The following is a 14548-nucleotide window of genomic DNA, read 5'->3' as shown; positions in this document are numbered from 1 at the left end:
TCCGGTATTTGCAAACGATAACGATACTAGTAATAATAGGTAGTATTTAGGCCGTTTTGAATAAGTTGGCCATTTTTCATGACAGCTGAATGCCCTGTTTTGCAAGGACTAGCTCTATAACATATACATACGCGTATATGCTCTATAAACTCTCTAGAGGTTCCTATTGCTAGTAATTTTTACAATTTATTATTTGTTTAAGTATTTCTGTTAATATATCCATTGTGTAACAATGAAAAAAGAGAGCGAAGAAAAAAATGTGTTCTTCGTCTTTCACGGAAGTAGTACGGTGAGTCAAGCCTGCCCGGAAATTCAAGAAGAACACACGGACATGGTCTAGATAAACGTCTGCCTTTTTCAACAAGCTTCGATCTACAATGGACGATCGTGTGTTAGACTTGACAGAAGCACAGGAAGCTGTCAAATCCAAATACCCGCCGATCAACAAGAAATATGAATGTAAGTGCGAAGTTATGATACTTAAAGTCGGAGCACCAACCACGATGCTGGTTTCAATGGAAGTCTAGATTTCCGAGTTGTCAATATTTTAAGCTGGACCGCCCCCTCATGTCACCACCAACAATCACCCCGACTATAACTGGGCTCTGTTCATAAACGTGTGGGAGCGGTGCTTTTGAACGAAAAATAAACAAACAAACTGTGTTCTCAAGGCGAAAAACAAATCCTGATTTTTCTTCCCGATCGTACTTTGAGTTCCAGTTGAAAATTCCACGTGGGAAATGAAAACTCCGACTTCCAATGCCAATAGTTCCTTTACCATTACTTGATTTATCAAAACAACGTCACAGAAAGTCTAGTTTAATTTTGATTTCAGTGAGCTAAAAGGATTGTTCGTGTTAAATTTTGTCTCAAAATTCAAATTCAAAAAAGATCTTTAATATGTCCAGTTTTTTTACATTTGTGTGAAAGAGATTTTATTTTTCACGAAACTATACAGTTTCGTGAAAAATAAAATCATTTTTATTTATTCTGTTATTTATTAGTTCAGTTTATTTATTCTGAACTGTGCACCACAATTTCAAAACATTTTCTGAAAGATGTAACAGTATACATGTTCTCACTTTCATTAGAATTTTGTTTATCAAAAGGTCTGACATGGTAAATGCAAATAACAGCATTCTCATCATTTATTTCTTCAATACAATATGCATGTCCTTCATTCATCCCTCTGTGGAACTTCAACGCACTTCTGCTCTCCCCCATATTCCATCTTCACAAGCATATCCTGTGCGGAGATTGAATAAAAATTAGTTGACACTAATTAATGGCACAAATAATCCAGTAAACAATTGCAGCACAGTAAAAAAAAAAAAAAAAAAAAAAAGGAATCCTCTTTGAGCCATTACTTGTGTAAAGTATTTTCCCAAAAGCCAAGAACACAGGCAACAGGTAATACTGAACTAAATGTAAAACCGCAACCTTTTTCATTTTTACCTAAACCGTGTGCACAAAACTCTGGAGGGATCTAAATGCTAACGTAGAATCGAGTCAGGACGTCTGCTACTGCTGTTTGCTCGCTTTTTTATGGGCGATCGTTTTCAGGCTTCAAGCAGCACCATTATACCAACATTTCACATTCTACACATTGTTTTAGGCGTATTTGACCAAAAGTTTGACTGAAAATTCACATGCAAGCTTTTTTTCAAGGCTGTGGTATTTGCCCGCAAACAATACCTTTCAGCTAGCTAAAACAGAATGTTATGCTATCAGCGAGCAACATGGCTAATGCCTTTCACACAGCTTTGTCTCAACTCCAAAGAGCCACAGAAGTAAAAGCTAATAATAATAATTGAAACAATCTTTGAAAAAATGACTTACCAAGCATAGCAAACAACTCAAATATGTAGAGCAAAATGTTCTGAAACGGCTTCGCTTCAGCTTCGATTGGAGCCGTGCTGGGGGCGGAGTCTGTGAATTTACTCTATTGGTGTCATAGCCCCTGTAGGAGTTCAGAGTTAAGAGGTCAAGAGTTAATGTTTCCATTGTAACACCTCCAGATTTGACTCATTTTTAACACTCGATTTTAACTACTATCATTTTACACCTCAGAGTTACATTAAAAGAATGTGACTCTGCTTAGAGTAAAATTAACTCTACTTTTGCAAGAAGACTATTAACACCGAAACATTTAACACTTTTGAATTTGCTGTGTGGAGCACAGATTAAGCGAGTCACCATGGAGACGGAGGGAAAGAAGGCGCGGTCAATGTATTTTACAGCGCTTGAGGCCGAAATTCTGATGTGCTGCCATCAGAATTTCGGCCTCAAGCGCTGTAAAATACTTACAGCGCTGTAAAATACTTACAGCGCTTGATACTTACATCAGTCAGGAATGTTACAGTTGCACTGAAACGTCTCCTGCACTCGTCTGTGGTGTTCCCCGGTCATAGACCCACAAGATTCATCAAAGAGGGATGCCACAAAATTGCAGGTATCAGGATGAACGAAACTTAATTCATGATGTGGTGATACTTGAACTACTACTTAAATTTTACATTTATTTTCACGGTTCCCAGGCGTGATTGGCTGTATAGATGGCACTCACATTCCAATCATTGCTCCTTCAGTAAATGAAGGAGACTATGTGAACAGGAAGTCTTTCCACAGCATTAATGTGCAGGTACATAGTTCCCTGTAGCATTTCAAACTAACAAATTATTTCATTATAGTAATGGATGCTAATTTGTGTTCTCTGCACTGTGAAGATCATATGTGATGCTGCCAACATTATCACAAATGTGGAAGCCAACTGCTCAGCCTCTGTGAGTGGTGGTGGTGGAGGACCCCCACCTGTTTTTCGGGCCTCCGCTTTTTTTCTGTTGGCTATAACGGGTCACATTTGAGCATACAGAGTAAGCAAATATGTACTTGTAATGTGCTCAGATAATTTCAATAAGTGCTTACAGAAAGGAAATTAATGTAGCCTCTAACTGCAATTGATTTACATCGGACAAACAGACCAAGCACTATGGCTCATAATACAATTACACCTTACCTGTTTGGACTATATTTTTATATTTCATTTTTACTTGCTGCCAGGAACGTTTGGGGCCTGTTGGGTTGCACCTGCCCTCAAATCACATCACAAAATCAAATGTATAAAATAAAAAATAAAATAAAATATAATATAATAAAATAACATGTTAAATGGGTGGAAATCCCTAGATCAATGTTTAAATTAACACTCACGCATTGACTCTGTCGGCTATGTTTTGCCATCCATGCTCCCTTTCTTTTGCAGCTGAGGCTGTGTTACTTTTTTTCCGCGGAATTTGCATGTTATCGGCATATGCTGCCATCAGAATTTCGGCCTCAAGCGCTGTAAAATACATTGACCGCGCCTTCTTTCCCTCCGTCTCCATGGTGACTCGCTTAATCTGTACTCCACTAATCAGGGCTTTATGTATCCTCGTGCGCGCGCTTAACTTGGGGTTAAAGCAACTCCGCGTTGACTGAACTAATTGTTATCGGCCTTTCTGAAACCGAATATTCCGAGTTGGACAGTTCGGGGTTACTCAACCCTGAGTATCGTTTTTCACTCTGAGTTTTCTAAACCGGCTTCCTGAAATAGGGCCCTGAGAACTAATGTGCACAATAGTGAGCCACCCAGTTCTTCTATGTCAGAGTTGTATGGAGGTTGCCAGTCTACTTTAAAGATGCAATTATGCGTTCTTCATGTCATGTCAAGAAAACTAATCTTGAGGCTACAAACCCATCAAGTTTTACACCAATCTCTTGTTTTTCTTTTGTTGTCTCTTTTTACAACTGTTGTTGTTATACTATTTTAACATGTTCAAAATAAAGGTACATACAAATACAAACTTGCGGTGTACCTCAAGGCTCCATCATGGGTCTAATTCTGTAGTTTTAAAGAGCTACCTAAAAAAAAAAAAAAAGTTAATTAAGTTCTTCAAAATAAATGCTCAAATAAGTACCTAGAGACATTTCAGGATTGCTGCCACTGGCAAGACTTTCTTAGGACTTTAATTCAGTCAACTCATGATATCGCCTCTTTTTTTTTTTTTTTTAAATCGTTTCAGACCTGGATCACACAGCAGATGTACAGTGAGTACCTTTTTGGTATAGTAAAACCATGTTCCTCTGTTTTTTTCTTAGTTTTTAACAAAAAAAAACCCCTTCTTTTTTCTTTTCCAAGAATTCACTCTTGGGGAGACTCTTTGGAGGAAGCCTTTGAGCAGTGTGCCATGGGCATGTTCGGCTACATGACGGACACAGAGACGGTGGAACCGATAGATACAGTTGAAGTGGAGTCGGAGGGTGAGAGTCTGTCACCAAGATTTCAACCGACTCCAGTTGTACCTACTTTCTACCTGTCTCAGTCTGGCTGTTTGCAGAGCAGATCAGCTAAAGTCTGTGTGTATGTTTTTGTTCCTAAAAGGTGAAGACATGGAGTCGCTTCTCTTCCACTTCCTAGATGATTGGTTATACAAGTTTAGTGCAGATCTTTTCTTTATTCCCAGGGTGAGTATCTTGGTCACTTGTGTATTACTTAACATGTACTTTAAACTTATTTACATTGATTGCATATCTGTTTTTGTTTGCAAAAGCATTTGAGACCTGAGCCTTTATAAAATAGATCGGTTTTGATATAAATTATGACTTAAATGGGTAAGTATAAAATCTTTCCTTGACACGGAAAAATAATATAGACTTCATACATTTCTATGAAAGCAGGACAGAAAGCAACATGTATTGCTATCTTAACCATCTCCAAATTCTATGTCAAGCCACATTTTTATAGGCCCAATGAAACAGATCCATAAGCATTTTGACCCTGTTTTTGTCATTTTGCCTCTATACACTCCCCGAAGCAACTTTAGTTTTAATTCAAGGGTTTAGCAGAAATACGGCATCACTATTCAAGAATTATATACACAGTCGCTTATTTTCAGATTCTCCAAAGTAATTGGACAATTGACTTCCAAGCTGTTTCGTGGTCTGTTGAGGCCTTCTTCCTGATTACTTCAAGACAAAATGACTACAATGGTCTGGATTTGATTATATAAGTTTATTTTTGCATTTTATAGCTTTTTACTGGAGCTCTCAATGTGAGGTCCAAAGAGTGGTCGACGCATGTGAAGGAAGCCATCTTAGTCTGGAAAAAAAAAAAAAACCTAAAAAGGAAATGGAAAAAAACTTTAAGTGGTCAAATCAACAATGTGGTCATTCTGTAAAATAATGAATGAATCATCTGGCCAGCTCAGCAACATCAAAAGCCTTGAAAGACCACAGAAGACAACTAAAGTTGATGATTGAAGAAATCTTTCTTGGATTAAGTAAAACCACTTCACAACACATAGAGAAGAACACTGTCGAGGAGGTAGGCGTGCCATTGTCAAGGTCTGCAATCAAAAGACAACTTCATGAATGGAAACAGAGGATTTACAGCAAGGTGGAAACCACTGGTTACACTCAGCAACAAGGACATCAGATCAGAACATAAAAGAAAACAAAGAGCCTGCTCACAAAAGTAAGGAGACAGACTGAAACAGCTCATGATCACACAGATGCCACATCATCTGTCAAACATAGTTGAGGCGATGTTATGGCATGAGCATGTAGGACTGCCAGTTCAACTGGGCCTCTAGGGGTGGCTGTAGCTTAGGTGGCAGAGCAGGTCAGCCACTAATCAGAAGGTCAGTGGTTCGATCCCAGGCTGCCTCCTGGCTGCATGCCAAATATCCTTGGGCAAGATACTAACCCTGTGTTTGCCTACTGGTGGTGGTCAGAGGGCCCGGTGGCGCCAGTGTCCGGCAGCCTCGCCTCTGTCAGTGCGCCCCAGGGCAGCTGTGGCTACAATGTAGCTTGCCATCGCCAGTGTGTGAATGTGTGTGTGAATGGGTGGATGACTGAATGTAGTGTGAAGCGCTTTGGGGTCCTATGGACTAGAAAAGCGCTATACAAATGCAGGCCATTTACCATCTAGTTAGTACTGGTGGTGTGGCTGCTGATAGAAACAGCTGGATGAATTTTTAGTGTACAGGGCCGTACACCTTGCTCAGACTCTGCGTTTCACAGTGCAAATTGAGTTTCTTAAGGAAACAGAAATGGGATATTCTTCAATGGCCACGTCAGTAACCAGCTGAGCATGCTTTTCAGTTACTGAATATAAAATTGAAGGCAGAGAGACCCACAAACAAGCAGCAATTTTATTTTATTTTAGTTTATCCAATTACATTTGAGCCTCTGATAATGGAAGACTGTGGATAAAAATGTCTGTAATTCCTAATGTTGTACTTTGGTTAAACTCCTTAATATTAAAGCTGAAACTCTGCACTTAAATCAGATCATGATTGTTTAGTTTTAAATGTGGTGATGAACTTACCCAAAACAACTGGTAATATTATCTTTTTTCCCTTCTTTTTTTAATATAATCACCATCTCTAAATATAATAGGCTGCAAGTAATTTTGCTACTGTTCCTTATTTACATTACAGTTATGAAGTTGCTACATTTATGAAGTGCTAACAATTTTGTCATATCTGTTCATCAGGAGGTCAAAGTTTTACATATTGACAGAATGCGTTTCAAGATTCGCTCCATTGGGTAAGTTTGGGGTCCTCCTCAATAACACTGAAGTTATCTTGATATTTATTTTAAAAAAGTATTACGTACAATTCAAACCCGAGCTAATGTGGAACAACTTTGTAATTTGTTTTTAAGGCAAAGGTCAAACTTGATCAGGACATGCAAAAAAGTTTTAATTTACTTTCTTTGCTTTATTTTTCTTTGGTTTATGAAAGGTGGGGCGAAGAATTTTCTCTGGAAAAGCACCCACAGGTAAGCCAGACAAAGAAGTAAAATGACACTCATTAGAAGAAATACATAAAATGAATAACTAATGCTACAAAACTACAATGCAACTACAGTAACTTATGTCATTTGTTGTCCTTCTAGGGAACTGAGGTGAAAGCCATCACATATTCAGCAATGCAAATCCACGATAAAGAAAAACCAGAAATATTTGCCATCATTGATATCTGATACAACTGCGAGAAGAAGCTCACACTCAATGGTTCAGTAAAAGTGGGAAGTCTACATGACCAGTTTAAGTGGCCTTTTAATTCAGCGCACTGATTTTTGATTAGTACTGTCTTTTTTGGGGCATGTAAGCTCAACTCTTTATTTAAATTTAAAAAAGAATTGTAAAATTAGCCTTACATTTAAATGAGACTTGTGAGGGATATCAATTATTTGGAGGGAATACACTGAATTTGAACTGTGCACCTGAAGTCACAATTACCAAATTTAAGCTCAAATTTTCATTTTAGGAGATTATTACTCTTATGTGTGATGGTTTTGAAGGTGTGTTGATGCATTATATCTCATTGTAAATAAATAAATAAGCAAATGTTTACCTTTGACATACAATTGAGTCACCTGTTTTTCAACTTAAAATCTCAGTTTTAAGTATTTTATAGAAGTGTTGCGATTAAATAGGACAGAAGTGCAAAAAGGTCATCATTTATCACCATATTTTAGCAAAGAATATCAAATTGGAAAAAATATGCACAACTTACTGAGTTCAACACAGCAAAATATTCCAAATGTACACTGCGTCTACTTTTTGAACTGTTTAAACCTGTTCATACATCAAATGTAAGATGAGCGTATTCTACAAAACACTTCCCTGCATTAGACATCAGGATATTCATGCCTGGGCTTGTCTTGTTTCCAGAGAGTAACTGAACAAAGCTTTTCTAAGACACGTCCAAAGCTTGTTTTCAATAGATATCTCAGACAAAGCGGTATAATACCAGGAATCTGCCTGTATGAATAACGGAAAGTACAGGCAGCAGTATTCTATGTATAAGAGAACTGTTTTGGTCATTGACTAAATACAAATACCAGGCAAAACAGAATAGAGTGTTAAAACGGGATGTTGTATATCCTGTAGTGCTTCAGATAACTGAGAAAGAACATTATCTGCATTGATATTATAGCTTCTTCTTGCTGCAGTGCCCACCAAGCACCTCCGAAAATTCAACCTGAACTGACTCATTCATGTGTGATGTGTGAGCTGATAGTTGAGAGCTTAAATCATTACAAATTATATTATTATTTGTTTGTAAACGGAGCTGGCCTTTGAAAACCCGTGTGGTCTGTTTTGATGATGTTCTGGACTGATGCACTGGACAGTTTGTATGTATTGAATTTCAAAACTTTGGTTTGACATTTTACAATAACTTATATCATAATCCAGACTATTGTAGATGTGGGTAAATGGTGTGTAGTGGTGTTTGCTGTATGCTTGTGAGAACTGTCTGAACTAATTTATTTTCAAGTTTCTTTATTTTTGTCATCTGAATACTAATTTTAAAACTCAGATTAAAGAACCCAAAGATCATTTGTGTTTTGTGCTGGTTGATTTTGTCAGACTACAATTTCCTGCTTCTTGAAGGACATTCAAAGCTCTTCTTTGGTTGATGGATGCTTTTTTTTTTGTTCTGTTCTCTGATCAGATCATCAGTAAAACATGCTACCACTGTGCAGGTCTCATGTAATTTGGCATGCCTCAGCCCTTTTCTCCATGTTTCCCTTCCTTGAGAATGGTTTCTTATGGCCACTCTACCACTGAGACCAGGCTTTGAGGCTTCTGCGAACTAAAATGCATCTCTCAGGTCCTGTGTCAGGTCTATGCTGGATTCCCCTCGCTGTTTCTTAAGGACATTGCTTTCATATACCATTCATCTGCTGTAGATGGCTGTTTAGCCTTAAATACTACCCTTTTTTTGTCCTCGATTTTCCTCAAAGTTTTTTCAGAGCACACTCCACACCGTGCTGGGAAGTATCAAGTTTGCGATAAAAGCTCCTTGTTTTATCCCTGTCAACCGTGGTTTCTTTGGAATTTTCCATAAAATCAAGTAAAGAAATAGGCACAACGTTTGGGTAAAGTACCTTAAAAGAAATCCCCTCAAATAAATGAAAAAACAGACAATAAAACAAGGTTTGCTCTGACTTTGGCACAGTGCTGTAACAGCAGGTAATCAGGGCTCTGGAGCTTCTTGCAGTGACGTCACGGTCGCCTTCCGGGTTCCCTCCTCCCCCTCACTGAAATGCAGCTGCGCCATCCACCCTCCTTTGTCTGCTGAGGAAAAGTGCGACGACTTGCAGCGGAGAAGACGCCGGTGGGCCCTTTACTAACTACACCGTTTTCCTTGTTGCATTTTCGTTTTAAAGGGGAGAAGCTTGACGAACTGAGCCGAGCTTCGTTCGTGCGTTATGAGTCAAGCGAATGCTAATAAGAGCAACATAGAGCCCGCCGTAGAGTCAAGCCCAGCAGAGAATAAGATCAAAATGGAAGACACTAAGTACCTCCCGGAGCTCCTGGCGGAAAAGGATAGCCTGGATTCATCGTTCACGCATGCAATGAAACTCATATCTGCAGGTAATGTCGCTATTTGCTTTAACATAAAGGCTAACCCGGGCTAGTTAGCTCGAGTCGGGGCCTGTTTTTTTTGTCCCTTCTTAGCCGAGTCGAGAGGCCTGAACAATGGCGCATTAAGCACGTGGTTGTTAGCGATGTGGGTCAGGTCGTTGTCCAGTGTGTATTTGAAGCTGTGTAATTAAATCACTTGCTCTCAACGGTTCTGATGGGATTTTAATCGTGTTTACTCATCAGCTAACACCGATACTTAACGACGAACAGCTGCGATTTCGAGGCGACTATTTGCTAACTACAACCCAAATGCATGCAAAGCTTTACCTGCCGTTTCATCTTCGGATGACGCAGGGAATCGTAACCCATATCATCTGAAAAAAATAGCTTTCGTCTATTATTTGAAATGCATTTGTTCATGAATGTCAGCTTTTTAATCGTGTTTAATTCCTGCAGAGATTGAGAGGATCCAGAAAGGTGAAACCAAGAAAGAGCCTGAGAAGGAAACATACCTGGACCTGTTTGCGACCAAGAATCTGAAGCTCAAGGAGCGTGTCCTCATTCCCACCAAGCAGTACCCTAGGGTATGTCTTTTCCCATTTACATAGCGCCCTAACCACCTAGGCGATTCAATCAGCTGATCTAACAGATTATTAATTGTACTGATTTCTCACACTCTACTTAATTAGTTTTTTTTTTCCCCTTTTGGGGAAGAGGGGTGTCTCTGAGGTGCTGACGTGAATTATGAATTTGTTGCAGGTCAACTTTGTGGGAAAGCTTTTGGGACCTCAGGGTAGCACAATCAAGAGGCTGCAAGAGGACACCGGAGCAAAGATTTCAGTTCTGGGTAAAGGTTCCATGAGGGACAAGAACAAGGTTTGTCTAACGGTTTCCTTTGCTTCTGTCTTATTGCCCTGCATCACTCCTCTGGCTATATTAGTTTTGTGCGCTCATTGTTTTTAGGAGGAAGAATTTAGAAAGGGGGGTGAGGCTAAATATGCTCACCTCGCCATGGAACTGCATGTGTTCATCGAGGTGACGGCACCCATACCAGAAGCGTACCTGCGCATGGCTCACGCCATGGAGGAGGTGAAGAAGTTCCTTATCCCGGTATGTGTGCGGAGAGACATCTTGATGCAAGAATCAAACTTTCTAACAGATCCACTGATTCCTCACTGCTCTGCAGTAATGGTATGCATGTTTGTCTGTTGCCACATGAACAGGAACCTGGTGAGCACGATCCATACATGGATCCACTGTTCCTGAATGGATCCCAGGATGGTTCGAGGGGGCGAGGTGGTCCTCTAGGAAGGGGCAGAGGTGGACCACCTGGTGCTGGAGGACCAAGGTATGCGCTGGAATCTGTGACATAGTGTACTACAATACATGTTGTCTGGTAACACACTTACCTGAAAAGAATGCCTTAACGGGTTGAATATGTGCTTGTTGCAGATGTAAGATTCACACAAACTTAAAATTACAAATGTTTCTCAGTAAACTAAAATGTATCTGCAGAACACTAACGTGGAGTCCGTTTTTTGCATCTGGTTTGGCTAAGTAGGTTAATGGTTCTGATTTAACAGGGGCCGAGGAATGCCACGTGGGGCTCCTCGGGGAGCGATGCGCGGTGGGGCTCCACGCGGAGCACCGGGGCGAGGTGGTGCACCAAGAGGTGCTCCGTCTGGTCGGGGTGGACCTCCTTCTGCTCCTACTAGAGGAGGCTCTGCTCCTCGCTCCAGACCGCCTGCAGCAGGGGCTCCCAGGATGCTCCCCTCGGCAGCCTTGTCTCACCAGCAACACCAGGTTCCACCTTCAGCAACAGGGTCAAAGCCTGATGCTTATGAGGATTATGTAAGTGCTGAATCCTATTTGACAGCATTTTTGGCATGAATGGGAATGGCGCAGATTCATGATGTTGCCTCTTTTCTTTCTGTCTAGCCTGCATATGATGACTCTTATGCAGAGCCGGCATATGAGGGATATGATAATTATTATAGCCAGCCTTCTGCCCCTGCGTAAGTCAAGTTTAATTTATGTAACATGTCTCTTTAATGTGTGTTTTTGTTGTTTTAAATAAAATTTTTAATTTAGGTATAATTTAAGTATACCTTCTTAACCCTTGTTGGTGATGTGCCCCCAGGGATACAGAGTATTATGATTATGGACACGGTGAAGCCCAGGATCCATCATATGAGGCCGGTTATGGTAAGTCTTTAAATCACACGTATCTTTATTTTTGCTTTATTGCTTTCAGACTTAGCTGATATTTGCATCCTTTTTTTGGTTTCCTCTGCTTTTCTGTGACTTCTTGTAGCTCAAGATGATTGGGACAACTCGTGGTCCGGTGCCGGGGCTGGAGGCAAGGCCCCTCCATCTAGGCAGGCGAAGGGATCGTACAGAGAGCATCCTTACCCAAGATACTGAACAACTACTGGTAGAGAGTTGCAGTGGCAACTGTCTCCGATTGTAACTCACACTTGACTTTACAAAAGTAATTTCCCTCTCGTTTCCCTTGTTAATGGTTTTATTTAAAACATTCTTTTCTCTTTTTATTTTTAAAACCTAGGACATTTTGTTGGATGTATCCTAGTGCCAGAGGAGCAACATTTTTCTCCCTATTGTTTGTTTCAGTTGCGTAGTTAAGGTCTTAGTGACATAAACAGAACTAACAAAATGACTTTTTTAGTTTCGTTTTTTTGTTAGATATTTGATGGTAAATATTTTTGTTCCTGCACAAACTGTGATTGTGGCGATTAAAATTTTCTCACATAGGCTGCATTTGTTTTGTAAAAAAAAGTCCTTCATGACTGGACAGAAATTATTCATAATGACTCCATTTGTAAATTTATAATAACTTAAACAGATTTAGTTGCAAACTCAAATAGAACCATTTTGATTAAAACGGTCTTATTTGTTTATATTGGATTACAAATCTAGTTATGTGACTTTACTCCCAAAGAGCAAATAAACAAAATATAACTGTAGAAATCCATTTGACAAAGAATAAAGGCCTTTATTTTCTGCCACCCTTTTACAATTGGTATTTTATGAAAAGTCGCTCTATTACTTGCAAAATCATCGCTGATCGACTAATTCTTGTAAAGCTTGAAGGATTAATAACTTACTGTGTACGTAAGACTACAGCCAACTCGGTCTTTTTGTATATAACCTTAGGAAAACTGTGTATGCTTAAGTCGTGCCGTCTCCAAAATGCTTAATGCTTGTGTACCTTTTGACTAAATAGGTAACTAAACACATCCCCAAAAAAACAATGTCTTTCTGCAGTGCGTGTTTCAATAAAGTTTCTAGTTTCTTTTTAATCAACCTAAACATGGTATTTTTGCCTTTGTTGTACCAAAGGATTATCTCCAGTTTGTGAAAATGGTCCTCAGTGGTTTTCAACAATGCTGAATAAGCTGTATGTATACACGTCAACTTTGATTTTTAAAATTCCAAAGCAGTGTTTGGTTTTTTGTTTTGGGTTTGGTTTTTTTCTACAAGAAGTCTATCCTCTTCGCCTGTCTTCAAAATTTTATCTAAATGCCACTTGTAATGACACCTTAAAAAAAGGGGGGGGAACTGAAATTAAATAAAGCTCATCGTTCCTTGAGGTAATGTGCTGCCAAATACATGTTTGACTTGAAAGTGATATTAGTGCTTGAACATGTATTGTCATTTAACCTTTAGTTAGTGCATCTCTTCAAGCTCTCAAGAGAGCCGTGCATCTTCAGCCGCTTGAAATAACCGAATTTCAACAGTATTTCAAATCAAGCTTGCAGGGATCTTACTTGACTTTGATGCAAAGTCATGCTGGCTGGTTTTTATAAAAGAAAAAAATCGCAGAGGGAGAGGATTCTAAAAGCCTAAAGATCGCCACAAGAAGGTAAAACTAACCCCAACACTCATTTTAGAATTTTTTTTTTTTTTTCTGTGCAAAACATCCAAGTAATGCAAGTCATCCAAAACATCCAAAACATATTTTTAATTACAAAATTATGCTATTAGTAGTCCATTCCAGGCCAAATAAGCCGCATAAAACAATATGGTGTTGATGCAACTCTTGCTCAAATGTTAAAAAGAAACAAAACGAGAATTGCCCATTCATTTCACCTAATACTTATTACCATCTTGATAATTCTATAGATTGTAGATTAAATGAAAATTACTAGTAGCACTCTCAAAGCCGTAAAACTCATTGGTGGAGACGAAAGGGAAAAAAAATGCTTGAGTTGCATGATACTTTTAATATAAAATTAGTTTGCATGGTTTTTACCTGCTGTGTTTGAGTGTTGGCACTTCTGAGTTCCAGATCTCATTTAGTTTTCTCCTCTTAGGTTGTCTGAGAACTGCGTAGGTGCAGTTGATATATTGAACTCCGGCGTTGGCAGACCTTTTAAGGTCAGTTGAATGGAAATTGCCACATAAGTGTTGGCTTTGTTGTTACGTCTGATTAAGTTCTCCTTTCTGTCGTTAGCAGGTCCATTGACGTTCCTGGAAAGGGCAGAGGCCTTGCAGTGTCTCTGAGACTGAGGCGTCTCTCAGGGAGTGAGAGAGAGCTTGACTTTTGTGTAAGATTGCTTTAGCATTGATGGGTGTACGGGCATTAAATGAATGCTCGTTCTTGAATCTGTACAGATTTTACTCTTTTTAACTGCATTTTTATTTAACAATAAAAGAACAAAAAATGACAGATTTCTATTGATGGTGCCTTATTATTCTTTGATGTTAATGAGCTGACAGGATGTTTGTCATTATCTCATGAAGTAAATCAATAAAACTATTTTTAAAGTGAAAGCCATTCATTTTTGTCCCTTTTTTAATCATGAGAATTTAATCTTTGGATATTGGACACACTTTTCTAAACATGTATGTGCAAGACTGAGATTTTTCTTGCAAGATCTAATTTAACATCCATCTACACATGAGTTGTAATGAGGTTTTTGTTTGGCAGGGCACCAGTAACTGTGGAAAAGTAGTCTGTTAATTTAGATTTTTGGCCAAGCAAGCTATAAAATTATACAGAGATGCATTACAGTTATTGCAGACTGATCTGTACAAAGGTTACTTTTATTATCCTGTGCAGAAACAGGGAAGTTAAAGATATGGCTCGCAGGCTAGAAATGGCCA

General features: G+C 39.1%; 2 protein-coding genes across 3 annotated transcripts; both read left to right on the top strand.

Moving 5' to 3' along the window:
- The first annotated feature begins 16 nt into the window (after nucleotides 1-16).
- tslig1 (tRNA splicing ligase complex subunit 1) lies at nucleotides 17-8389 on the top strand. The gene is made up of 7 exons (XM_085440870.1): nucleotides 17-459; nucleotides 4062-4086; nucleotides 4178-4299; nucleotides 4421-4503; nucleotides 6536-6588; nucleotides 6786-6822; nucleotides 6940-8389. Exons 1-7 carry the CDS (start codon nucleotides 378-380, stop codon nucleotides 7024-7026), a joined length of 489 nt encoding a protein of 162 aa, XP_085296996.1. The 5' UTR covers nucleotides 17-377; the 3' UTR covers nucleotides 7027-8389.
- Nucleotides 8390-9068: 679 nt separating this feature from the next.
- On the top strand, nucleotides 9069-14219 carry LOC146686728 (KH domain-containing, RNA-binding, signal transduction-associated protein 1-like). Of its 2 annotated transcripts, XR_014916733.1 has the most exons (11): nucleotides 9069-9430; nucleotides 9878-10005; nucleotides 10181-10297; nucleotides 10385-10531; nucleotides 10645-10769; nucleotides 11005-11272; nucleotides 11360-11436; nucleotides 11562-11626; nucleotides 11736-11912; nucleotides 13756-13819; nucleotides 13899-14219. XR_014916733.1 is itself a non-coding variant. In XM_085441477.1 (9 exons), the coding sequence occupies exons 1-9, from the start codon at nucleotides 9265-9267 to the stop codon at nucleotides 11843-11845; spliced, it is 1203 nt and encodes a 400-aa protein (XP_085297603.1). In that variant the 5' UTR covers nucleotides 9069-9264; the 3' UTR covers nucleotides 11846-13031. The 2 variants fall into 2 exon arrangements, 1 of the variants encoding a protein (XP_085297603.1); XM_085441477.1 differs by lacking the exons at nucleotides 13756-13819; nucleotides 13899-14219 and having other exon boundaries at nucleotides 11736-13031.
- The last annotated feature ends 329 nt before the right edge of the window (nucleotides 14220-14548 follow it).

This window comes from Copadichromis virginalis, linkage group LG19 (genome assembly GCF_057382275.1).
Source record: "Copadichromis virginalis isolate Kocher_CV1m ecotype Utaka linkage group LG19, C_Virginalis_male_GT1.1, whole genome shotgun sequence".
In the NCBI taxonomy this organism is placed as follows: Eukaryota; Metazoa; Chordata; class Actinopteri; order Cichliformes; family Cichlidae; genus Copadichromis; species Copadichromis virginalis.
The sequence above is the reverse complement of the archived record's forward strand: the minus strand, read 5'-3'. Positions and strand labels throughout refer to the sequence as shown.

Excerpts from the sequence above, each read along its gene's own strand:
- tslig1 (XM_085440870.1), top strand. The coding sequence starts at position 378 with ATGGACGATCGTGTGTTAGACTTGACAGAAGCACAGGAAGCTGTCAAA. Across the intron at positions 4,087-4,177 it reads GATCACACAGCAGATGTACA|AATTCACTCTTGGGGAGACT; the intron begins GTGAGTACCTTT and ends TTCTTTTCCAAG. Across the intron at positions 6,823-6,939 it reads CTCTGGAAAAGCACCCACAG|GGAACTGAGGTGAAAGCCAT; the intron begins GTAAGCCAGACA and ends TTGTCCTTCTAG.
- LOC146686728 (XM_085441477.1), top strand. The coding sequence starts at position 9,265 with ATGAGTCAAGCGAATGCTAATAAGAGCAACATAGAGCCCGCCGTAGAG. Across the intron at positions 10,298-10,384 it reads CCATGAGGGACAAGAACAAG|GAGGAAGAATTTAGAAAGGG; the intron begins GTTTGTCTAACG and ends CATTGTTTTTAG. Across the intron at positions 11,627-11,735 it reads ATCATATGAGGCCGGTTATG|CTCAAGATGATTGGGACAAC; the intron begins GTAAGTCTTTAA and ends GACTTCTTGTAG.